General features: G+C 44.4%; 2 protein-coding genes across 5 annotated transcripts in view; both read right to left on the reverse strand.

Annotated features, from left to right (window-relative positions):
- Stx3 (syntaxin 3) overlaps nucleotides 1-3272 on the reverse strand; it is a 46903-nt gene extending 43631 nt beyond the window's left edge. For 3 of the 4 annotated variants that reach the window (XM_070032245.1, XM_070032246.1, XM_070032247.1), the window contains exon 1: nucleotides 3024-3246. In XM_070032245.1, the coding sequence (XP_069888346.1) occupies nucleotides 3024-3053 (30 nt within the window). In that variant the 5' untranslated portion in view covers nucleotides 3054-3246. Of the gene's footprint in view, nucleotides 1-3023 lie in introns of all 4 variants that reach the window. The other variant, XM_070032244.1, reaches the window with a different exon arrangement.
- A 5312-nt stretch (nucleotides 3273-8584) lies between these two features.
- Nucleotides 8585-9523, reverse strand: LOC138833535 (olfactory receptor 10V1-like). Its single transcript, XM_070031812.1, has one exon. It carries the CDS (start codon nucleotides 9521-9523, stop codon nucleotides 8585-8587), a length of 939 nt encoding a protein of 312 aa, XP_069887913.1.
- Between the last annotated feature and the right edge of the window lie 15367 nt (nucleotides 9524-24890).

A 24890-nucleotide genomic window follows, 5' to 3' on the forward strand; every position in this document is an offset into this window, starting at 1 on the left:
CACACCCCCATGTCTCCAGAACAAGACTCCCCCAAACCAGCACCTCTATAGCTCCACTTTCAACATGTTGGAGGGTGACCATTGAAGCACTGGAAGGAGAAGGGTGGTACTTGGGTTCCCTCTTGGAATTCAAAGCTCAATTAAGACTATGAACAACGAGCTACTGAAAAAAGTCACAGAGCCTGGCACTGGTAGCTCATGCCCCTAATCCTAGCTACTCAGGAGGCTGAGATCTGAGGATCAAGCTTCAAAGCCAGCTGGGGCAGGAAAGTCTGTGAGACTCTTATCTCCAATGCACCACCAGAAAACCAGACGTTGGAGCTCTGACTCAAAGCACTAGAGCACTAGCCTTGAGCAAAACAGCTCAGGGACAGCACCCAGGCTCTGAGTTCAAGCCCAACTACCAAAAAAAACAAAAGTCAGCTAGTACCATGCTGTGGAAGGATACTGCCTCTCTCTGTCAGCCGTTTGCTTTTGCCTTCTTTATAATTGGTGAGCGTGCTGATTTAGAAAATTGTTCCAATTCAGGCTCTTCTTTCTTTTCTGCCTCCCCACTCAGCATGCTCCTAAGAAAGAGCTCCAGGATGAGCATCAGGAATCTGAACTCCTCTCCCGGCTGGGCCCTGATAGGCTGTACGGCCTGAGGCATCCCTCCCTACCAAGGTGGAGCTCCAGCTTTCCCATCTATAAAACAGGGGCAATAAATTCTGCCCTTTTAGGTAACCAGGAAGCCCAGATACTCCGCTGACAGGGAGGCAGACTCCCACACTAAGCCCCTCTGCACCTCTGCAGCCTGCCCGCGACAGGGCCATGAAGATCTCACCCAAATAAGGAAGGGGAAAGAAAATTCATTGTAAACTGGGTGCTACTCAGGAGGCTGAGATCTTAGGATCATGGTTCAAAGCCAGACCCAGCAGGTAAATCCATGACTCTCCAATCCAAAAAAAAAAAAAGAGAGAGAGAGAAGAAAGTGGTGCTGTGGCTCAAGTGGTAGAGCGCTCTCCTTGAGCTGAAGAGCTGAGGGACAGCGCCCAGGCCGAGTTCAAGCCCCACAACCGGGAAAAAAAAAAAACAACAACAACCTGGAAGTGGAGCTGTGGTTCAACCAACCTTGAATAGAAAAGGCTAAGGGACAGGGTCTAGTCCTGAGTTTAAGCCCCAGTACTGCCTCTCCTTCCCCCCACCCCCCCAAAAAAAGAAAACTAAATTGCAACATGATCCTTTCAAAAGATATTTCTATTTTCCAAAGAGTGTTTTACTTGCCTTGCTGTGGATTTACTAAATTCTATGCACCAAACAGCTCTTCTGCATGCATACTCTCTAGCACTTAGCTTGGACAACTACACATTTTTTCAGTGAACAAGTCAGGCTTGGCGTGTAAGGAGTGGGCAGTAAAGCAGTGAGGCCAGGAGAAAAACCCCAGTTCTAAGCCAGTCCACTTCCCAAATGTGCTTGTGCATTACCTGGAAAGATTCAGCCGAGTTCAATCTGGAAGGTATAGACTGTAGACCAAGCTCTCAAGTAGACAGAATACATTGTATCCAGGGCTGGATGTGTGTATATGTGTGTATATGTGTATGAGAGAGAGAGAGAGAGAGAGAGAGAGAGAGAGAGAGTGAGTGAGTGTGTGTGTGTGTGTGTGTGTGTGTGTGTGTGTGTGTGTGTGTGTGTCCTGGAGCTTGAACTCCCCCTGATCCGCAGATCTCAGCCTCCTGAGCAGCTAGGATTACACATGTGAGCCACTGCCTGGCTGGCTCCAGGGATAGATTTTTAAACTATACCATTAAGGTACAGCCTACTTCACTGGGTCACCCAAGGTTTGACACTGTATTCTTGCCCTGCCCCCCACACACACACAAGTAATGCACTTAATAATTACTATTCAATGACTCAATGCATAGCTGCCTGGAAAAACCACGCGTGAACGTTTGCCTGAACAAGTGCCATTTTGGCCACTCAATCCTCATAACCCACGGGGCAGATCAGGAAGCAGTCTCAAAAGAGGAAGTAACCCAAAGCTCCCAGCTTTGGTCTCTCGGGGCTGAGCCTCGGCCGGGACTACAGCTGTTCCAAGCAGACCCCCCTCCTAGCGCGTGACAGACGGTCTCCCCGAAACACTCGGAGCCGCTCCCCGAAGGAAGGGGGGTGTGTGTGGGGGGGTGGCCGGGCCTGGTTCCCCCCCCCGCCCCTTCCCCCAGGAGAGTAACATAGGAAGAGAAGGCGAGGAGGAGACCGGCAGGAGGCACAGGGCCAAAAGCGGCCACGGGCAGGCTGACCTCACGGTGAACCCCAGCTGCCCCCCTCCCCGCCTCCCCCCCACCCCGGCCCTGCGCCTCCCGGCTCGCGGGGAGCCGCGGTCCAGCCCCGTGGCGGTGGAACGTTAAGAGGCGTTCAGGGAAATCGCTGCCCCGGGATGAATCACCGAGCACATGACCCGGCCGGGGAGGAAGGGTGCGGGATGCGGCGGGGAGGGGGGGTGGCGGGGAGGGGGGGTGGCGGGGGGGGGGGAGCGCAGGCCTCAGCAGCGCCCCCCCATCCGCCTGGACCTGCGGAGTCACAGTGACAGCCGCTCCCCGCGCAGCTGCGCCTCCCCGAGGGTCCCAGCGCCCCCCCCTCCCCACCCCACCCCCGATCCTTCCGATCCGCCCGATCCTTCCGATCCGCCCCCCCATCCTCCCGATCCGCCCCCCAATCATCCCGATCCGCCCCCCGATCCTCCCGATCCGCCCCCCCGATCCTCCCGATCCGCCCCCCGATCCTCCCGATCCGCCCCCCCGATCCGCCCCCCGATCATCCCGATCCGCCCCGCGATCCTCCCGATCCGCCCCCCCCGATCCTCCCGATCCACCCCTCGATCATCCCGATCCACCTCCCCCCCCATCCTCCCGATCCACCTCCCCCCCCCCGATCCTCCCGATCCACCTCCCCCCCATCCCCCCCGATCCTCCCGATCCACCTCCCCCCCACCGATCCTCCCGATCCGCCCCCCACCCCCCACCCCCGGCCGGCCCCGCGCGACTCACGGCCTTCAGCTGCTCCAGCCGGTCCTTCATCCCGGCGCCCAGGTGCCCGCGGGGCGGGGAGCGCGTCCCAGGCGAGCGCGCCCCGGCGGAGCGGCGACCAGCGGCCGGGCCGCGCCGGGCCGCGCCGAGGGAGCTCCCGGGCGCAAGGCGGAGCCGGGCCGGCGGCCGCTCGCGTCGGAGGAGCGTCCCGGGCCCCCGAGGTCCGCCGCGCCGCCCCCTCCCGGCCCCCGCCGGCGCCGCGCTCCAAATCCGGCTCCCCGGGGCCGAGCGCCGGCGCGCAGCGCGCTCCCCGCCCGCCGACCCGCCCCGCACCTGGGCCGCGCCCCGCGCTCCTCCTTAAAGGGCCAGCGCCGCCCGGCCCCGCGCCAGCGCCACACCTCCCCTCGCTCGGGATCCAGCCGCACCTGAGCGCTCCCGGCCCGGGTAGGAAGACCCTCGAGTCCCGCGTTAACCCCTCCATCCACACCGGACCCAGCGGCCCCTCCGCAGGTTCGGTTCCTCAATCAATCAACCAATCAATCAATGTATGATACCCAAGAGACGGACCCCGCCAGAGCCCGGCTGCGGCGAGGCCGTGGGGGTGTGCTGTGGGTGGTGGAAACACGAGTGGAACGGCGCCTGCGCTTGATCCAGCGCCGCTTCGGAGTTGGCGAACCAAGAGACCCCCTCACCGGAGACCTTGCAGGGTTCGCGCGCGTCCTCCTGACCTGCACGCGCCCCCGCCCGGCGATGTGGGGGTGCTCCCCATCTCCCCTCCCTCCCCCGATTGTCGTCGCGGGGACCCGTGACCCGTCAGCGGCGGGCAGCGCCCTCAAGGGGGCTGGGGCGCGCGGAGGTCGTCCTCGGCTAGCAAAGCTGTTCGTTCAGTGCATCCAAGGTTAACTCGCAATTCGGTCCGGACTTTGCCCTCCTCCGAGGCCGGCGTGCTCACCCGCGGCCGTAAAGACCGGGGTTGGGCTGTTTGAACTGGCCCTGCGGTTCTCAGCCCTAATCCTCTCCCTCCCACGGACGTCCCACCGAGGCCTCCGGCCCCCCGAGTCCCGCGGACGGGCTGTCCCGTCCCGGAGATCGCGCAGGCTCTCCCGCCCCCTGGTGGCCGCGCGTGGGAAAGGTGGGTCAATCAGAAATGATACGCTTCTGTTTTTCTTTCCTTTTCCTTTTCTTTCTTTCTTTCCAGTCGGTTGTGGGTTCTTTCTTTCCTTCCTCTTTCCTTTCTTCCTTCCTTCCTTCCTTTTTCTTTAATTTTTTTCTTTCTTTCCTTTTTCTCTCCCTCTCTACTGCCTTTCTTTTTCTTTAATTTCTTTTTTCTTTCCTTCCTTCCTTTCTTCCTCTTTCCTTCCTTCCTTCCTTTCTTTCCTTCCTCTTCCTTCCTTCCTTCCTTCCTTCCTTCCTTCCTTCCTTCCTTCCTTCCTTCCTTCCTTCCTTCCTTCCTTTCGCTTTCTTTCTTTCTTTCTTTCTTGTCAGTCGCAGGGCTTGAACTCAGAACCTGGGCCCTGTTGCTGAACCTTTTTGCGCTCAAGGCTAGCACTCTACCGCTTTAAGCCACAGCTCCACTTCCAGCTGTTGAGTGGTTCATTGGAGTTAAGAGTTTCACAGGGACTTTTCTGCCCCGGCTGGCTTGGCTGGCGATTCTCAAATCTCAGCCTCCTGTGTAGCTAGGATTACAGGCGTGAACCTGCACTTACAGGCGCCTGACTATTCTTTTTTTGATGTTAGTTGGGAATAACTAGGTAATTTAGCCTCCTGGGGGAAATACAGATATGAAAAACTCTTCTCGCCTGAAATTTTTTTTAAAAAAGAAAGAACGTACTAGTTTAAAGAATCTTTGCCTTAGCAGCAATCAAGAAATGGTCCTTCATCCCTTCCCCCACCCCCGAATACACCCAGGGTTTCAGGTTAAAACATAATTGCTTCCAAAAGGGTGAGATCATGGCTCTCGTACAACTATAAAATGGACATACATTAAATGTTTTATTTAGTTCATTAAAGAGGAAACAAGAAAGGACTTATAAGTGTCCAAAGGAGAATGGAAAAAAATAGGTTATCATATTATGTAGGCAACAAGAATGCTGGAATGTATAAGTTAATCCTTACAAAACTGGCTTTGACACTGTTCGCAATAGCTAGGATATGGAAACAACCTAGATGCCCCACCACAGATGAATGGATCCAAAAATTGTGGTATCTATACACAATGGAATATTATGCAGCCATTAGAAATGACAAAATAATGGCATTTGCAGGGAAATGGATGGAGCTAGAAGGAATCATGTTGAGCGAGGTAAGCCAAGAACGAAGAGACAAACAGTACATGGTCTCCCTGATAAGTGGATGATAAATCCAAAATGTTAGGTGATATGACAAAACTAACAGGACTTAAGAAACAAAGAACTCCCACTCATCTGGTTGAACCACTACCAAATATCCCCATGCTGCTGATCACATATATGGTATATAACATGTGAGCACCGTTATATATTACAGACTGTGATAGACAATTTGCTCCAGGAAAGTTAGAATGAACTTGTGACTTTAAATGAGCATCATTATTCCACAATACTGTGAATTTCCGGAAATTAAGTAATCACTTAATCACAATCAAAAAAAAAAAAAAGAACCTTGGGGGAGGGAGGGAGGGAGGAGATGGTAGGGGGAAAACAATGGAAGGGGTAACAATGTTCAAGAGGAAGTGTACTCATTACCTCACTCATGTAACTGTAACCCTCTGTATAGTATCTTTACAATAAAAAAATTTAAAAAAAAAACAAAACTGGCTTTGAGGGCGAGGAAACAGGTACAATCAAAGTTCATTTGCATCTCTATGGACACAAATCATCCATCAATTTTCTATGGCTTATGGAGTTGTGCTAAAGACTCATGACTATAATCCTAGCTACCACGGAGGCTGAGATCTGAAGATTGAGGTTCAAAGCAAGCCTAGGCAAGAATGTGAAACTCCTATCTCCAATTAACCACCAAAAAAATCCTGAAAATGGAGCTAGGCTCAAGTGGTAAAGCAGTAGCCTTGAGAAATAAAAGAAGAAAAAAGCTCAGGGTCAGCAAACGTGCCCTAGGACTGGCACACATGCACATGCACACACACACACACACACACACACACACACACACACACACCCTCTGAAGGCACACATCACTATAAAATCAGATGATCAGATGACTAGACAGACACATTGGTTAATGGGTTAATGTCTCCTTAGGCTGCATCTGCTATAATACCCAACAGTCTTTTGTCATTTTTTTATCACTTTGACTTTTTCAGTTTTTTCCAGACCTTTGCAAGGTAGTACCTTCCATGGTTGAACAATACTGTATTAAAAAGTTCTTTGCTGAAAAATGAGAAGGGGTGGGTTAGGAGCCATGGGTGACAATGTTATCAGACACTTTGTATTCATATACTGTTTTGTAGAAGGGGAACTTCTTTGTACAACCACTTAAAGATAATTTTAAAAAATTTAAGTTCTTTGCTATACAGAACAAAGACTTTCCTCCCTATAGCATCCTCCGTTATTTCTTGATCCTTACTTTTCTTTTTGTGGTCGGTCGTGGGTCTTGAACTCTAGGCCTTGGCAGTGTCCCTTAGCTCTTCAGCTCAAGGCTAGCGCTCTACCACTTGAGCCACTGCACCACTTCTGGTTTTCTGGTGGTTAATTGGAGATAAGAGTCTCACAAACTTTCCTGCTCAGGCTGGCTTTGAATCGTGAAACTCAGATATCAGCCTCCTGAGCAGCCAGGATTTCAGGAGTGAGCCACTGGCATCCAGCTTGATCCTTACTTCTATGGGAACATTTAAGAAATTTAATCTCTCTTATGATGGTTTTTCAAGCAAGGAAAGTTGCTAGATGGTAATAGAAACATAGCCAGAAGGTCTGAGTTATAGATCTAAGTCTATCATGAGATGTTTGTCACCTAAAATCACAGAATTTACTTTCTTTTCTATCAAATAAGGAAAATGATCAAAACTAATAACTCCCAAAACTAATAATTGTTGATTTTTCAAAATCAAAAGTATCATATATTCAAAGGTAGACATTAGTGGCTCATTCCTATAATCCTAGCTACTCAAAAGACTAAGGTCTAAGAGTTGTACTTCAAAGCCAGCCCAGGCAAAAAAAGTCTGTGCTACTCTAACCTCTATTTAACTAGTAAAAACATGGAAGTTTTCAAGTAGAGGTTATATCCATTTTATTATGAATTAAATTAAGCTTAGAGAAATAAGGTGGGGTTGTTGGGGTTTTTTTGCATGCTCACAAAGAAAACTATAATAACATTTGGGAGGGTTAGTGGTTACATGCCATAGAACCCAATGTCTAGGTCAAATCTCAGTTCTATCATTGCTCACTCATCCTGGAACTTTTGATTTATTTCCTCTCCTGTGCTTCTGTTTCATCCTCTAGACACAGAGGTGTTCATAATACACACACAGCTCATGGGTTTTATGAAGGTAAATAAGTTCACATGTAGAAATCATCAATTGCCCCGTGCAGCTTCTTGAAAAGATGACTTCTATCCTCATGGCTACAATACTTTCCCAACGAACATAGCGAATTGAGAAATGCCTGGAATATTTCAGTCACTTCTGAAATCTCAGGATTCGATGTCAATGGTAGCTTCCAAGACATTTTTCAACAAAGGTTCAGCAGCAGATGTATATATACCATAACATATTAACTAAAGCATAGGAGAATTCCAATGGTGTCACTTCTTTGAACAACTAACTTACAGTTTTGTTTCTGTTTTTTGTTGTTGTTTTTAGTCAGTCATGGGCTTGAACTCTGGGCCTGGGCACTGTCCCTCAGCTCTTCAGCTCAAGGTGAGCGTTCTACCACTTGAGCCACAGCACCACTTCCGGGTTTCTAGTGGTTTATTGGAGATGAGAGTCTCACAGACTTTCCTGCCTGGGCTGGCTTTGACCTGCGATCCTCAGATCTCAGCTTCCTGAGTAGCTGGGACTACAGGTGTGAGCCACCGGCACCTGGCTCAGTTTTGTTTTTTGTCTTTTGTGTTTTTTTTGTTTTGTTTTTTGTCGGTCATGTGGCTTGAACTCTGGGCCTGGGCACTGTCCCTCAGCTCTTCAGCTCAAGGCTAGCGCTCTACCACTTGAGCCACAGCACTACTTCCAGCTTTTTCTGCTTATGTGGTGCTGAGGAATCAAACCCAGGGCCTCATGCATGCGAGACAAGCACTCTACCACTGAGCCACCTTCCCAGCCCCTAACTTACAGCTTAACAAATGAATATCAGAAAACTGGAACATGTGTCATGTAGGAGTGAGGTCAAGGGAAGGGGTCAGATCAATAAATGGAAAAATGGAGGGCAGATTTCCCAAAGTTTAAATACTGGAACCATTGTTTTTCCCTGTTTTGGAGATTAACCAACCCGAGGCTGAGAAAGGGAATGTGACTGTTGGAAAGTAATCCAACCAGAAAGACTAACAAACAGTGCACAGCAAGGATGTGCCAGCCTTTGTCCCCTCATCTTGGAACAGTCAACGCAGTGCCTCTACCCAGCCATGTTGTGGAGCGAAATTCAGACTTACTGCATTTAGAGCAGAAGGAGCCTCATTATTGCTTTCTTCAAAGAATCCTTCAGGTCTCTGTTCCTCATGCTGTAGATCAAGGGGTTTAGCATCGGGGTGATGAAGGTGTAAACCACAGACACGACTTGGCCCCTCTCAGGAGAGTAACTGGAGCTGGGACACAAGTAGATGAGGCTTGTGCATCCGTACTGAAGGAGGACCACAGTCAGGTGGGAGGAGCAGGTGGAGAAGGCCCTGTGCCTCCCCTCAGCTGAGCGGATCTTCAGGATAGCAGCCCCGATCAAGACATAGGAGAGGGTGATGAGAAGGAAGGGGATGGTGAGGACGATGACGCTGACCACAAACAGAGTAGCCTCGTGGACATGGGTGTCGGCACAGGCCATCCTCATGACGGGGAGGACATCGCAGTAGAACAAGCTGATTTCTTTGCTGCTGCAGAAAGGGAGTTGGAAGATAAGCACAGTCAGCTGCATGGCCAAGACAAACCCCAGCAACAAGGACCCCAGGGCCAGCTGGACACACAAGCGCCAGCTCATGATGAGCGTATAGTGCAAAGGGTGACAGATGGCCACAAACCGGTCATATGCCATGACCGCCAGCATGATACAGTCAGCACTGCCCAGAAAGATGAAAAAGAACATCTGGGTACCACATCCTGGCAGGGAGATGAGTGTCCTGTCTGTAGAGAGGACACTGGCCAGAGTCAGAGGGGCGATGGTTGATGAGTAGAAGATCTCCAGAGCTGCCAAGTTTGCCAGGAAGAAATACATGGGGGTGTGGAGACACGGATTGATCCAAATGGTAAGGAAAATGGAGCTGTTTCCACTGATGCTGATGAGGTACATGACAAGGAGGACCACAAAAATCAACATCTGTACCTCAGGGAGTTTGGAGAAGGGGCGGAAGTGGAAGAGGATCACCCCAGTTTGATTTGCTTCTTCCATGTCCAATGCATTGGCTCTGTTAAGGACACAGGCACTGCCCCTGAGGATAGATAAATATCAGGTTCACAGACTGCTAAGATGATCCCCTCAACTCGTGGTTTCAGCCATCCAGAAATTCCATACCCAACATGCAGTGTGACTTCTATTCAGCTTTCAGTCTCTATGCCTGTGCCTCATCTCATCCCTCACATAAGTAGAATCAAATTCCTACCACGTCCTGCTTATTTTATCAAGCTTATTTTATTTTCGTGGTGCATCCATGTTGTATGATAAGTCAAAAGTATTACCATTTGTGTATGTGTGCTACATATCTCTTGTCCATCCATCCCTTCATAGACAATGAACTGTCTCCACTTTACTGGCTATCATGGATAATGTTGCTGTGAATTGTCTCACATCTTCACATCAGCACGTGTGCATGCACACACACACACACACACACACACACACACACACACACACAAATATTAAACCATGCTATGTCCTCTTCAAGAGTTCAGTCTCTACAACTGGGCTGACTAGTTGCTAATTTGTTATTGAATTGACCCATATGGGAATCTTGTGGGCTCTTTCTTCTGCTTCCATTATGTCATCCATAAAGATAACAATAGGATGCAACTAAAGATTTTTGTCAAAATTAATGTAGATGGCCCCATTGAAACCTCCACAAATGTCACCCATAATCTTTGATACTACTCCCTTTCTACCTCTTTCTGTCTCCAGCTCCATAAAATGAGCTTCTTTAGGACTACACTCTGTCAATCTAAGACCTCAAATGCATTCCCCTTCCATTGAATTCTCAGCAAGGTTTGCCATTCATTACTCTCTGGCCTCTTGTCAATTCTGTTGACTTTCAGTAACACTCACCATCTCTATAGCCACCAGGCTGAAGCTAAAATCACAAAATTCTCACTGGTGACACCCGGAACGTCCCATTATCGTCTCCAAGACCCTCCCCGATCCTGAACCTGCTCCCTTGTGATCTTCACCAAGACAGATGCAAACTTCTCTCATCCTTATGAACCTTCTCTCCTGTTTCCTTCTTCACTTCAGCCTCCAGCCTCTCCTCCACGCTGCTCCATGTGCCCGGCCTTTCCTACTTCTTCAACATGTTTTCTCTGTCTTGGAGATCTACTTCCCTCAACAGCAACTTTACCTCCCCTGGTATAAAGCAGTTTCCATCCATGTCAGGTCATCCTCCAAACCCTCCCTGTCTCTCCCACAACAGCCATTTACTATTCTTTATCACAAGCAATCTGGTTTCCAACCCACTCCCTATGTTCCCTGAGGCCACCTTAATGAGGGTCACCAAAGATATCCAAATTCTTCAATTTAACAGGAAGTGTTGACTTCATTCTGTTTTATACTTTATGGTGAAAAGCTTAAGCCATTTCCTCTAAATTCAGGAACAGGACAAGGATGTCAGCTCTCTCTGCTCCCCTTCAATTTAGTATTAGAATGCCTAGCTAGAGCAATAAAACAAGATGCAAACATAAAGGGGATCCAAATAGGGAACGATGAAGTAAAACTCTCCCTCTTGCAGATGATACGATCTTTTAATTAAAGAACCTCATGGACTCCACGCCCAAGCTACTTGTGCTGATCCAAAACTTTGGTAAAACAGCAGGGTATAAAATTAACCCTCAAAAAGTTGTCTGTTTCATTTGAAGCTGTAAGCTACTCACTTTTCCTTGAAATTCCTCTGCCCTGATCTAAATGATATTATTCTATCCTTCACCTCCATGAACCTTTCATACCTGAGGAACCTGATTCACAGAGGGAAGGTTTGGCTCTAGATCCATGACCTACCTTGCTTTTCCCCCCATGAGAGGCTGGTCTCTAAGGACTGCATCAGCTGAACTCACTTCACTTTCTGGCTTCTGGGTCTTATGGGTTTGTTTGTTTGTTAGCTGCACTAGAGTTTGAATTCCTGGCTTCATACTTATTTAGAATGGGCTCTAACTATTTGAATCGTATTTCCAGGCTTCTTTTGCTCTAGTTATTTTTGAGACAGGACCTCACTTTTTGTGTAGGCTGACCTAAACTGCAATCCTATTAACACTTTCCACCATAGCTGGAGATGACAGGAAGATGCTACCATAGCTAATGGTTGAGATGGAGTCTTCTGAACTTTTTGCCTGGGCTGACCTCAAACCATGATCCTCTAAGTCTCTTTCTCCCAGTTAGCTAAGAATACAGACATGCTCCACCAGCATCCAGCTTCTGAATGGGTTTGGCCAAACAAGATGGGGGAGAATAATGAACGGAAGGAATGACACTGGTGAAGAATAATGAAAGGAGTGACACTCTTGCTGATTTGAAGCCTCTTTGTACAGTTACTTAAAATAAGTTTTAAAATGTAAAAGAGAGACTATGAACACTGTGAAAGACTTTTTGAAAGAAGAGAGAAACAAGTAGGAGAATGAGGAGCAGAAATAAAGGTAAGGTATTTATTTCCCTCACACGCACCACACCCACACCTGCTGTGACCACAGCTTTGGGTAGATGGTCCAGCTTCCATGACTCTAGTGAAGCTAATGCTCGGCACCCAAAGGTAGAAACAGCCCCCATCCATTGCTGGCCCTGAGTGCCTCACCAGCCTTTATGGATTCCCTGAACTCTGCCCTCCTCTCCATAAATATCACAACACTCACTGCCTCCCCACAGACAGTCATACACAGCAGATCATAAAAACTCATTGAAATACATGAAAGGGAACATTACTTTGCATGTCAACTTATTTTACAATTCATCATTCAGTTGTCCTTCCACTATCTGTGGTCAGTAGAAATGCATTTCAGGGCAAGTTTGTGTGGTATCTAAAACAACAAAATACTACCATAGGAAGCCTAAAACAGGTGGCCCAGTTAAGAATACTCTAAGGGGTGACATTGATAAGTACACATTATACTCATAACACTGAGCTATGACCATAAATATCTGTGCACTTAAACACAGGTGCTGTCCCAGATGGTGCTAATTGTAAATCGTGGCTTCTATTGTTCATTTCCAGAACCAACTTGTTCTTGATCCTAGCTAAGCTTTTTTTTTGGTCCAGTCATGGGGCCTGAACTCTGGGCCTGGGCGCTATCCCTCAGCTCTTCAGCTCAAGGCTAGTGCTCCACCACTTGAGCCACAGCGCCACTTCCAGCTTTTTTCTTTTTGCTTATGTGGTGCTGAGGAATCGAACCCAGGGCCTCATGCATGCAAAGCAAGCGCTCTACCACTGAGCCACCTTCCCAGCCCTAGCTAAGCTTTTTGTACAATTGCACTTCCCTTCTTTCTTCCTTTCCTTGTCTCACTCTTTTCTTTACTCTTACATCTTCTTAAGATAATCTTTCAGCTGGGGGCTCACGCCTGTAATCCTAGCTACTCAGGAGGCTGAGATCTGAGGATCACAGTTCAAAGCCAGCCTGGGCAGGAAAGTCCATGAATCTCTCATCTCCAAGTATCCACCAGAAAACTAGAAGTGGCACTGTGGCTCAGGTTGTAGAGTGCTGTCCTTGAGCTGAAGAGCTGAGGGACAGCAACCAGGCCTAGAGTTCATGCCCCACAACCGAGAAAAAAGAAAAAGAAAGAAAAGGATAATCTTTAAAATTTAACTCACAGTTCCAGCCTTTTGAGGTTGGTAAAGAAGTCTTTTTATCCCCCATACCAGTCCTGTCAGTAGTGGGGTTGAACCAAGGGTTATGCTTGCTGGACAGGTGCTGTACCACCAGAGCCATGCTTCCAATCCATTCTTTTTTTTGGCCTTAAGCTATTTTACATAATTTCATAATCTCATAATTTTCTTAGGTGCAGTCTGAGACCATGATCCTCCTACCCATACCTGCCATATACCTGGGTTACAGGCATAAGCCACCATGCCCAGGCTTATTCTAGCCTTTACCTCAATAAATGTACACTTCCTCCAGTCATTGTCAGAAACAATGAGTCTGTTTCCTGCAGCCAAATCTGTGCACCAGGAAAACACATCTTTCAAACTTACGCCTCAAATAAGTTTCTCAGTGGAGAATATTTGAGGCTTACTTTAAGACCTCAGGATATTTCAGTTCTCCAAATAAACACACTTTTACAGACAGGCTGTTTACCTGAGTTTTCATTGCACTCTCGCCCACACACACACACACACACTCACACACACACACACACACGTTTCTTTGAATGAACACATGATACATAGTTGATTTTCCCCCTTTTTTGTCTTAGCTGCTAGGAAGCACAGAACTAAGCTTGATATTCAATTGATTTTTGTTCTCAGGTTTTATTTAAGGTATTCTATTTTTAAGGATATTTAAAGTATAATATACAAATAAAAATTCAGTCTTGCCTTTTTTGTCTTCATCCACAGCATTTATGAATGAGTAAGTCATCTCCACTCTCTTCATTCCCAGCTGGCAGTCTTCTCAATGGAATAAGGGTGACAATACTGTGAGCTCCCATTGTATTTAATAGTTCTCTTCCTCCATGTTCATTTTTTGTGCCAGTACTAGGGCTTAAACTCAGAGCCTTAGCAGCTTTGTTTGTTTTGCTCAAGGCTGACACTCTACCACTTGATCCATAGCTCCACTTTCAGCTTTTTGCTGCTTAACTGGAGATAAGAGTCTCATGGCTTTTCCACCTGGGCTATCTTCTAACTAAGATCCTCAGATATCAGCCTCCTAAGTAGTTAGGATTGTAGGCATGAGCCACCAATATCCAGCTTCTTTCGTATTCTCAAACTTGTTTCCTGGCTGTTCAGTTTCGGCTACTTGAAGGTGGGTTGGTAATCTCTAAATCTTTTCTTAACCAGAAAATATAAATGCTCAGTAATGTGTTCTCCTCAGGTGCATTGTCACCTGCACCACCTCCAAAGATGTCACCAATATCTGAGCCCTTCCTTTGCCAGAGATCTTCTGGATGTGTAGTTAAAAAAAAAAAAACAGTATAAATTAGAGTATGTTTTCTTTTATGGGGGAGGGGGTGCGGTCGTGGGGCCTGGGAGCTGTCCCTCAGCTCTTCAGCTCAAGGCTAGCGCTCTACCACTTGAGCCACAGCGCCACTTCTGGCTTTTTTCTTTTTGCTTATGTGGTGCTGAGGAATCGAACCCAGGGCCTCATGCATGCAAGGCAAGCGCTCTACCACTGAGCTACCTTCCCAGCCGAGAGTATGTTTTCTGACTGTCTCAACAAAGCATGTTCTCCTACTAAATGAGAGTAGACAACTTGTTTTCACTACTCTTGGGCAACCTAGAGAACAGATCACATTTCTAGGGAGACAGAGCTATCCTCTTATCCCCTGCAAGGATATCTGTGTAGAAGACTATCATTGTGGTGGATATCACTGGCATAAAATAGTGGTTAATTTGATGGTCCAAATCATTTATAACTCAGCACCAGGAAATTGCTCACAGGTCAGAATATCCCAAGGTGAAGAGCATTCATTGGTCCAGCCTTTGGCTCTGGCTCCATCATTCAGGTCTTCCTTCCATCGTTCCTTTCTTCTTCCTAGAGGGGCTGGCTGGCAAGCACATCCTTACTTGAGGCTGAGGGAAACCAACATGTGATCCTCTTAATATTTTTGGAACCGTGGAGCAGAATGGCTGCAAAGTCCCCTCTCTCAGAGGACAGCATATGTTTAGATTGTGTCAACACGTCCCTGCTGCCTCTTCACAAGGGAAGAAGATGGGACTTGGGGATTTGCAGATGTGAAACTCTGGGTTGTTTCTCACTCTCTCTGTTGATCTCATTTCTGGAGAATGCCTTGTCCAAGTCCCAGGAGACTAACTTGGCTTTCAGCTGGACCATCCCCAGTAGGTCTTTGTTGATGCACAAATAGGAATTGATTGGAGATGGGCTCGTCTAAACTGATGTAATTGCTACTACACTTAGCTGTGTTTTAATCATTTGCTTACATTTTTATTCTCTAAATTTAAAATCATTTGGCAAACTAAATGACCCATAAGGTATTATTTGACATCACTTTATTAATTTATTACATTTATACATGTGTGTTAGATGATTGATTTGGATAGTATTAATTTATGTCACAATTATATATCATATTATTTTGTTAATTTTTAGTGTCTATTATAATTCTTTATTATTGTATTGATTGATTTCTATGTAATTCATTGTAGGAATTTCATTTTTGCTTAATTAATTTATTAATTTTAGTTATTGTATCAATTTCTTTGTTTTCAGCTTTTTCTTTTTTTCTCTCTCTCTGCCTCTCTTTCTTTCTCCCCCTTTTCTCTTCATTCTCTAATTTTTCCTACACTCCTATGGTTTTATATTTGCTTAACTTAATGTGTTTTGTACTTTATAGGTGCTAAGAAAATGCTCATTTCTGTGTGTGTGTATGTGGGTGTGTGTGTGTGTGTGTGTGTGTGTGTGTGTGTGTGTGTGTGTGTGTGTGTGTGTGTGTGTGTGTGTGTGTGTGCAGCAGATTCTGGGGCTTGGACTCAGGGCCTGGGCGCTCTCCCTGAGTTTTTTTGCTTAAGTCTAGCACTCTATCACTTGAGCCAAGCTCCAACTTCAGGTTTTTTTGGTGCTTAACTGAAAAGAAAAGTCTCAAGGACTTTCCTGCCTACGTTTTTTGTTTTTTGTTTGGTCGTAGGGCTTGAACTCAGGGCCTGGGCACTGCCCCTGAGCTCTCCAGCTCAAGGCTAGCACTCTACCACTTGAGCCACAGTGCCACTTCCAGTCTTCTGGTGATTAATTGGAGATAAGAGTCTGACAAAATTTCCTGCCCAGGCTGGCTTTGAATTGTGATCCTCAGATCTCAGTCTCTTGAGTAGCTAGGATTACAAGGTGTAAACTACTGGCATGGGGCCCTAAGTTGGTTTTGAACCTTGATCCTCAGATCTCAGTCTCTGAGTAGCTAGGATTATAGGTGTGAGCCACCATCATAGACTTGCTGTTTATGTTTTTAAGAAAGATTGTCCTAGCCGGGCGCTAGTGGCTCACGCCTGTAATCCTAGCTACTCAGGAGGCTGAGATCTGAGGATCATGGTTCAAAGCCAGCCCAGGCAGGAGAGACCGTGAGACTCCTATCTCCAATAAAAACCACCAGAAAACCGGAAGTGGCGCTGTAGCTCAAGTGGTAGAGCGCTCGCCTTGAGCTGAAATGCTGAGGGACAGTGCCCAGGCCCAGAATTCAAGCCCCATGACCGACAAAAAAAAAAAAAAAAAGAAAGAAAGATTGTCCTGATAATATTTTTCCCTACTACCAAGATGGATATCTGCCCCCCTCTACCAATCTCCATAGAAAAATCTTCTCATGGCTTACTATGATTTGGGAATTTATTTCCCAAAGTCACAGGACCCAAGATCTTACATCTTATTAAGAGGCAGCTAACACTACTACTGTGGGAACAACTGGTGTGAAAAGTGAGAAGGCAGGACTTGAAACAGACACACACACACATACACACACACATATACAACACACATTTCTTGGAAGAGTCTCACTGTGTGGTGGTGTGTGTGTGTGTGTGTGTGTGTGTGTGTGTGTGTTGTAGGTGCCGACTGGTCTTAAAAACTTACCTTAATTAGAATGAACTTGTGACTTTAAATGAGCATCATTATTCCACAATACTGTGAATTTCCGGAAATTATGTAATCACTTAATCACAATCAAAAAAAAAAAAAAAAGAACCTCGGGAGGGAGGGGATGATAGGGGGAAAACAATGGAGGGGGTAACAATGTTCAAGAGGAAGTGTACTCATTACCTCACTCATGTAACTGTAGCCCTCTGTATAGTATCTTTACAATAAAAAAATTTAAAAAAAAAACTTACCTTAAGCAATCTTTCTGCCTCAAGTATTTGGGAATACAACTGGATCCATAGAAATATGCATATATTTACAAAAAGAGAATCATTTATTGTGTACTTTTCCTATTATATTTTTTAATATACCCATCATCTCATTTGACTATCTTCTCAATCACTTGAGGTAGGAGAGCTGTCATTAGTACCCATTTTAACACAAGGAAAAGCTTAGGGCTCAAGTTTCTGCTCAAGTTTGTGCTCTGGATCCTGTAGCTACTTACCATGAGCCTAGCACTGAGTGAGGAAATACAAAGAAAGCAAAAGCCATTTCTTATTCCCCAACAGACCTTTTAAAACACTATAAAAGTAATACCAACACATATTAAACTCAATGTTGGAAAGAAAGAGAGAGAGAGAGAAAGAAAGAAAGAAAGGAAGGAAGGAAGGAAGGAAGGAAGGAAGGAAGGAAGGAAGGAAGGAAGAAAGGAAGGAAGGAAGGAAGGAAGGAAGGAAGGAAGGAAGGAAGGAAGGCAAGCAGCCTGGCATTGGTGGCTCACACCTATAATTCTACCTACTTAGGAAACTGAGATCTGAGGAACATAGTTCGAAGCCAGGCCAGGACGAAAAGTCCATGGGAGTCTTATCTGCAATAAACCACTCAGAAAAAGCCAGAAACAGCATTGAGCCTCAAGTAGTAGCTCACTAGCTTTAAGCAAAAGAAGCTCAAGGACAGTGTTTTGGCCCTGAGTTCAAGACCCAGGACTGGCACACACACATGCGCACACACATACAAGTAAAAGTTAGCAAATAAAGAAAGATAGCTTTCTTTTTGGAAGAGTGGTCAAATAGATTTTTATTATTAAGGCAGTATGACTCTGACTCTAGCAGGCCTTACATAACAAGGAGAAAGATTGATTAGAAATTTGTATGTGTCCATCCACTTCATCTGCATGCCTTAATAGAGGGGGTAGGGTGGCCTCCACTCAATTGCCTGCTGCCACCAGCCTAGTGGTCCATTTATCCCTGCTCTTCATTTCTCACTTTGCTGTGCCAGTCTGTAGCCTAACCCTTAAAGGAGAAAAGGAAGCATGTTTAAGGTGGCAGAACCCAATCCAAGACTTTCATCATTTGCATCTAATAAAAAGTTGAAGAGGGGGCTGGGAAGGTGGCTTAGTGGTAGAGCACTTGCCTTGCATGCCTGAGGCTCTGGGTTCGATTCCTCAGCACCACATAAGCAAAAAGAAAAAAGCCAGAAGTGGTGCTGTGGCTCAAGTGGTAGAGCGCTAGCCTTGAGCTGAAGAGCTTTGGGACAGTGCTCAGGCCCAGAGTTCAGGCCCCACAACCGGACCCAAAAAATAAAATAAAATAAAATAAAATAAAAAGTAGAAGAGCCAAACGCTGGTGGCTCACATCTGTAATCAAAGCTACTCATTTATCTGTTTTTTTATGGGGGTAGGGAGGAAACAAAAATGGAGGGACAAAGGATGAACAAATGCAGCAGTGGTACTCAACAGACACTTTGTTGAAAATGAACCATAAACTTGTGGGTGGGGAAAACTGGGAAAAAACAAAGGAAGGGGTGACATTGTCCAAAAAGAAATGAGCTCATTACCTGACTTATGAAATGGTAATCCCTCTGTACATCACCCTGATGATAACAATAAAAAGTATACACAGGGGCTGGGAAGGTGGCTCAGTGGTAGAGTGCTTGCCTTGCATGCATGAGGCCCTGGGTTCAATTCCTCAGCACCACATAAGCAGAGAAAGCTGGAAGTGGTGCTGTGGCTCAAGTGGTAGGGTGCTAGCCTTGAGCTGATAGTGCTAAAGGACAGTACTCAGACCCAGAGTTCAGGCCCCATGACTGACAACAAAAAAAAGTATACACAAATAAATAGTAAAATTAAACTGTTCATCATTTATTTACCAACTGAGCCAAGTTTTACTATTATGTCTGGTTTGGGGTTGTTGTTAAACGACTTTCAGTGCTGGTAAAGTTGTAGAGAAATAAACATGCACAAGCTTGCTGATGGAGAGAAAGGCTCTAAAGCTTTAGGAAAATAAATTAATATTTAAATGCTCCTCTAGTGTCAAAATACTGAAAATTTTCCAAGCTGAGTATTGTTTACATAAACGTTTATTACAGTATCTATTTTTATATGTATAGGTTTGAGATTTTGCAGATAAAAACTTAATATGTTGCCAGGCATAATGGCTTAGCCTATAATGACAACATTTGGAAACTGGAGACAGGCAGGGAAATCCAGGCCAGCCTAGACCACCCAATGAAACACTAGCTCTAAGCAATAATATAGCACCCAGGCCCTGAGTTCAAGCCCCAGGACCAGCACAAAAATAATAAATAAAAAAATTTAAACAGGGCTGGGAAGGTGGCTCAGTGGTAGAGCACTTGCCTTGCATGCATGAGGCCCTGGGTTCGATTCCTCAGCACCACATAAGCAAAAAGAAAAAAGCCGGAAGTGGCGCTGTGGCTCAAGTGGTAGAGCGCTAGCCCTGAGCTGGAATGCTGAGGGACAGCGCCCAGGTTCAGAGTTCAGGCCCCACGACCGGACCCAAAAAAAAAATTTAAACAGTAGAAAATATGAAAAGTCCCCAAGACATTTTTTAGTTTAAATATACTCATTAAACACTGAATGTCTAAACTTAGAAATGAAGCCGGGCGCTGGTGGCTCACGCCTGTAATCCTAGCTACTCAGGAGGCTGAGATCTGAGGATCGCGGTTCAAAGCCAGCCCGGGCAGGAGAGACCGTGAGACTCCTATCTCCAATAAACCACCAGAAAACCGGAAGTGGCGCTGTAGCTCAAGTGGTAGAGCGCTCGCCTTGAGCTGAAGAGCTGAGGGACAGCGCCCAGGCCCAGAGTTCAAGCCCCACGACCGACAAAAAAAAAAAAAAAAAAAAAAAAAAGAAATGAATCTAAAATGTACTCATTATCTTGCCCATGTAATTGTAACCCCTCTATATGGTATTTTCACAATAAAAAAAATTAAATTAAAAAAAAGAAATGAATCTAAAAATTTAACAATGACAAGAATAACATAAACCTTTCGATTCAACATAAAAATTACAGCAGACGTTTACTAGGGAATAATAAAAACAACCTAAAAACTAAGAAAATCTCGATAAGATTGGTGGGGAAAAGGATAGATTTGTGGAAAGAATGGTGAATAGTAAATCTGATAATGATTTGTTGTACATGTAAATGTACATGATAAACTAAAACTATTGTGAAACTATTTGGAGATAAAAATAAATAAAAATACAAAAAACCCTAATATAGAATACTAGGTTAAACTGGTGAAATACTATGTGAGTGTTTAAAATTATGTTTAAAAAGACAGTGAAATAACATCAACATATTTATGACAGAATGATAAAAATGAGATAAAAGAGTTTGATCTTCACATTGTAAACAGAATCAAGACTTCAAATGAAAAACCTTAGGCATTTTTCTTATTTTTTTATTTTTAATGTTCTTTAATGAGCACTAATACTCATCCTTCTAATTAATTACCAGTGTAGCAGGGTGAAGAGAAACAAGAAGCATTGTCCTTAAACTGTGAAGTACAGCAGTTTGCAAATCTTCAGACCAAACTAAACCACATACACCAAATCCTTCAAGAAAAGTGTTCTACTAGTCACAGCTGAGGATTATATTAGTAAGAAAAGTGTCATCGCTTGAATTCACATAACTTATCACCAATCAATCAGCCTTGAAAGGTAATTGCTATTTATTTTTCTAGGCATCCTGCTTTCTTTTAATACCTATAACAAAGCAATACCTCCTACACATAATGTCATGTATAGAAACTCCCTAACAAAACACATCATTGCCAGAATCATTATGTAGCTTTCATGAAAATGCTGGGATGTTAGGCAGAAGCTGGCAATTTCATACTCTGAATCTGGTTAACATATCCCCTTACATTCTACCTCAGCTACCCTTGAGATACTTGAATATATGTCCATCCATCCTCCTTGCTATATACTTCCAATACACTTCTAGCTTCCTTGAGGACAGTTTTTCCATTTTGTCTTTACACACACACACACACACACACACACACACACACACACACACACACACACACACACACACACACACACACACACACAGCACTTGCATAATAACTCAATTTTGTTTCCATAGTACCACCAGCTCAACAAAAGCCCATGGAGAAAATGGCCAAAAAAATCATATTAGCTAAAGCGAATGGAAATGCATGCAAATGTTACATAGATTACAATTAATAATGACTCAGATTTGTTGCTTGTTGGGAACAATGCTGACCACTTAAGCCATTTGATCCTCAAAATAAACCGATGAGGTAGGTGCTAGAGTAATAGCAACTTGCTTTACAGCCAAAGGATGGCAGAGTACACACACTTACTTGGTTCCATGTTGACTTGTCATAACCACCTCCCTACCTTTTTCACCTTTGCAAGCTTCAGCCTTAAATACCTGCACTGGGAGAGAGTGTTTTTCTGACAAAAGCCACACCTTCCTCCAACTGATGGAAAACTCACTATGAGGTTATCAGATGTCTTTTCAAACTGTTCTTTCCCTCTGAGCTTTGGCGACATGCTATCTCATCTGGGGAGTCAGAGGCAGAGTTCTTGCAATCTCCAGAAACATCTCTCTGGGACATGCTGGGTATTTGCAATGGCCACTCTTTCTAGTCAAAGGATGGTATGGGAACTGACAGGGTTGGGATCAGGTGGGGGCTGGTTCCATGTGCAGAATCTCAGGCTTTACCTCAGACCTACCTACTTGTATTCATAAATATGTTAGCTTTTAGTTAAAATTCCTTAGTTTCTAGAAATAAAATTTTATTGTATGAGGCCAATTGTTTTCTTTCCTTGTCTTAATTGTATTATTTAGATTCTCCAAAAGTGTTGACTAATCATGATCCTACCTAGTTCCTGACATTTTATAAGCAACATATACCCTATGCAATGAAAAAATTAAGGGGAGGGGTTGAGTTAGAAGGGATAGGAGAGAGTGACTTGGTGATTTCAGCATTGAAAGTGATAACTGCGATGAGGCTTAAAATATACAGGCATTCTCAGATGAAAAATCTGTACATAAGAATGACATTACATGGTGTACCTGGAAAAAATATATTAAATGAAGTAATTCAGGCCCAAGGAGACAAGAGGCACATGTTTTTTCTCATAAGTAAAGGCTAGAACTAATTTTATAATATATATATATATAAGTAAACATATATGGGGTTGTATGCAGTGTACACAAATAAATCAACAGAAGTATGGGTATTTGCAGTGGAGAATTCAAACTAACTCAGTCCAACCAAATTGATACCAGGAAACTAGGATTTGTGGAAGAGATCAAGAGGAGGTAGGTAAAGAAATGAAGAAAGGACATTCAATATATATGCTATGGAATAAGAAAGTTAAAGGGAAGAGTTGGGTTGGGAGGGGTGGGGAAAGGGACGAAAGGGGTGCATAAACTGATTTGTTGAATGCCAACTTCTTCGTACAGCTACTTAAAAACAACAAAATATAATTTTTTAATCTATAAAAAGAAGAGAACATTTTGAGTGAGGTAAGTGAAGAGCAGAGAAACAAATGGCACATGGTCTCCCTGATATGTGGATGTTAAATCTAAAATGGAAGGAGATATGACAAAGAAAACAGGATTCAAGAAACAAAGGACCTTCACTCAATTTGTCATATCATTTCTAAATGATCCATGTACTTGACCATATATATGGTGTGTGTGTGTGTGTGTGTGTGTGTGTGTGTGTGTGTGTGTGTGTGTGTGTGCACATCTGAGAGAAACTAGGGGAGGGCACAGAATCAGAGGGAAAATATACAACAGAGGGGCCCATCAGCTGCACTAGAGATTGATGAAAATGAACTAAGCAACTCAAGGACAGCGATGGGAGGGAGGGAATGAGAGGAGAAAAGGGAACAGCTTACACTAAGCAAAAGGAAAGTAATGCACATATCACCCGATGTGGAAGAAATCGTTGTATTGTCAAAACTCAAAGAATGCACAAACTTTGTAGACCATGATAATGACAATTTGCCTTGTGAAGGTTAAAATGTGTTTGTGGCTTTAGCTAAGTATCACTATCTCACAATACTGTGAAATTTAGGTAATCACTTAATCTCAATAATCTTTTTAAAAAAGAGAAGACTGGGCTGGAATGTAGTTCAATGGCAAAAAGCTTGTCTAGAAAGTGCAAGCACTGGGTTGATCATAAGTATTAGAAAGAAGAGAGAAAGAAGGAAGGAAAGAAGGAAGGAAGGAAGGAAGGGAGGAAGGGAGGGAGGAAAAAGAAAAAGGAGGGAGGGAAGGAGGGAGGAGGGGAGGGAAAAAAGGAGGGAGGGAGAGAAAGAGAGAAAGGAAGAAGAAGGAAAGGAAGGAAGGGAGGAAAGGAAGGAAGGAGAGAGAGGAAGATAGGGAAGGAGGAAGGAAGGGAGGAAGGAAGGAAAAAGAAAAAGAAAGGAGGGAGGAAGGGAGGAGAAGAGAGAGGTGGAAAGAGGAGAGGAAGAAGGGAGAAAGGAAGGAAAGAAAGAAGAAAGGAAGGAAGAATGGCTATCTGTATCAGCTTATTTATGTAAGAATGAGAAACTATAAGCAAATAAAATATGAGTGATCTATTTAAGAATCCACAGAATAAATATTTTAGGTTCATAAATGCCTGAACCGACTTCCTTGTAAATAGAAGTAGCCATGGAAACAAGTAAAAGAATGACTGGGTCAGTGTTCCACTAAAACATTACAAAAGCAAGCACTTGTAGAATTGGCCTGGAAACTGTACTTTGTTCATTCCTGCTTGAGAGTAGAACAGAGCAGCTTTTAATTGTTCATTCTATTGCTTACTAGTGGTGTGACTGGAGGCAAGTTACTTCGCATCATCTATTTTCCTTATCTGAAGAATGATAACATAATCGTGGAAATTAAAAGATGCATATGACCTATTTTGGAGAGTCCTCACTTTGTAGAAGATAATGTGAACACAAGAACAGCAATCTTTTCTCTCATTCACCTTTGTACTTCCAGTTCCTGGAACACAACAAGCACAGAATCAACTGACTATAAGTTAACCATTATATGTTTAAGCAGCTTATTTCTATTCGTTCAGAGCTTTTATGAAGAATCTCTACTGCAATATATGACATCTCTTAAGATGAAGTGGTATTTTATTCTAAAAGTTTGTTGATATAGTACACTTTGGTGAATTTCCTAATTTTAAACAAACTTGCATATTGATTTAAAAAAAAATAACTAATTTCCCTTCTGCTTATCTGGAGTTGGTTTCTAGTTTCTTAAGTTTCTTTGTTAGGTTGTTTTTATTTAGGCATTTATTACTATAAAAGTTTCTCATGGTACTGTTTTTGCTGTATATTATAGGTTTGGGCATGTTATGTCTCCAGTTTTGGTTATCAAAAGAAATTAATTTTCCTGCTTTTTCCTCACTGGCACTAGTTTCTCAAGAGCATGTTTAATTTCCATGTGATTATAACTTTCTGAAGTTCCCCCTGCTTATGATTTCTACTTTTTCATGTGTGTGCATGTACTGGTCCTGGGCTTGAACTTGGGGCCAAGACTCTGTTCTTGAACTTT

The sequence above is a fragment of the Dipodomys merriami genome, unplaced genomic scaffold, assembly GCF_024711535.1.
Source record: "Dipodomys merriami isolate MVZ:Mamm:240054 unplaced genomic scaffold, mDipMer1.0.p SCAF_21, whole genome shotgun sequence".
Taxonomy (NCBI): domain Eukaryota; kingdom Metazoa; phylum Chordata; class Mammalia; order Rodentia; family Heteromyidae; genus Dipodomys; species Dipodomys merriami.

Excerpts from the sequence above, each read along its gene's own strand:
- LOC138833535 (XM_070031812.1), bottom strand. The coding sequence starts at position 9,523 with ATGGAAGAAGCAAATCAAACTGGGGTGATCCTCTTCCACTTCCGCCCC.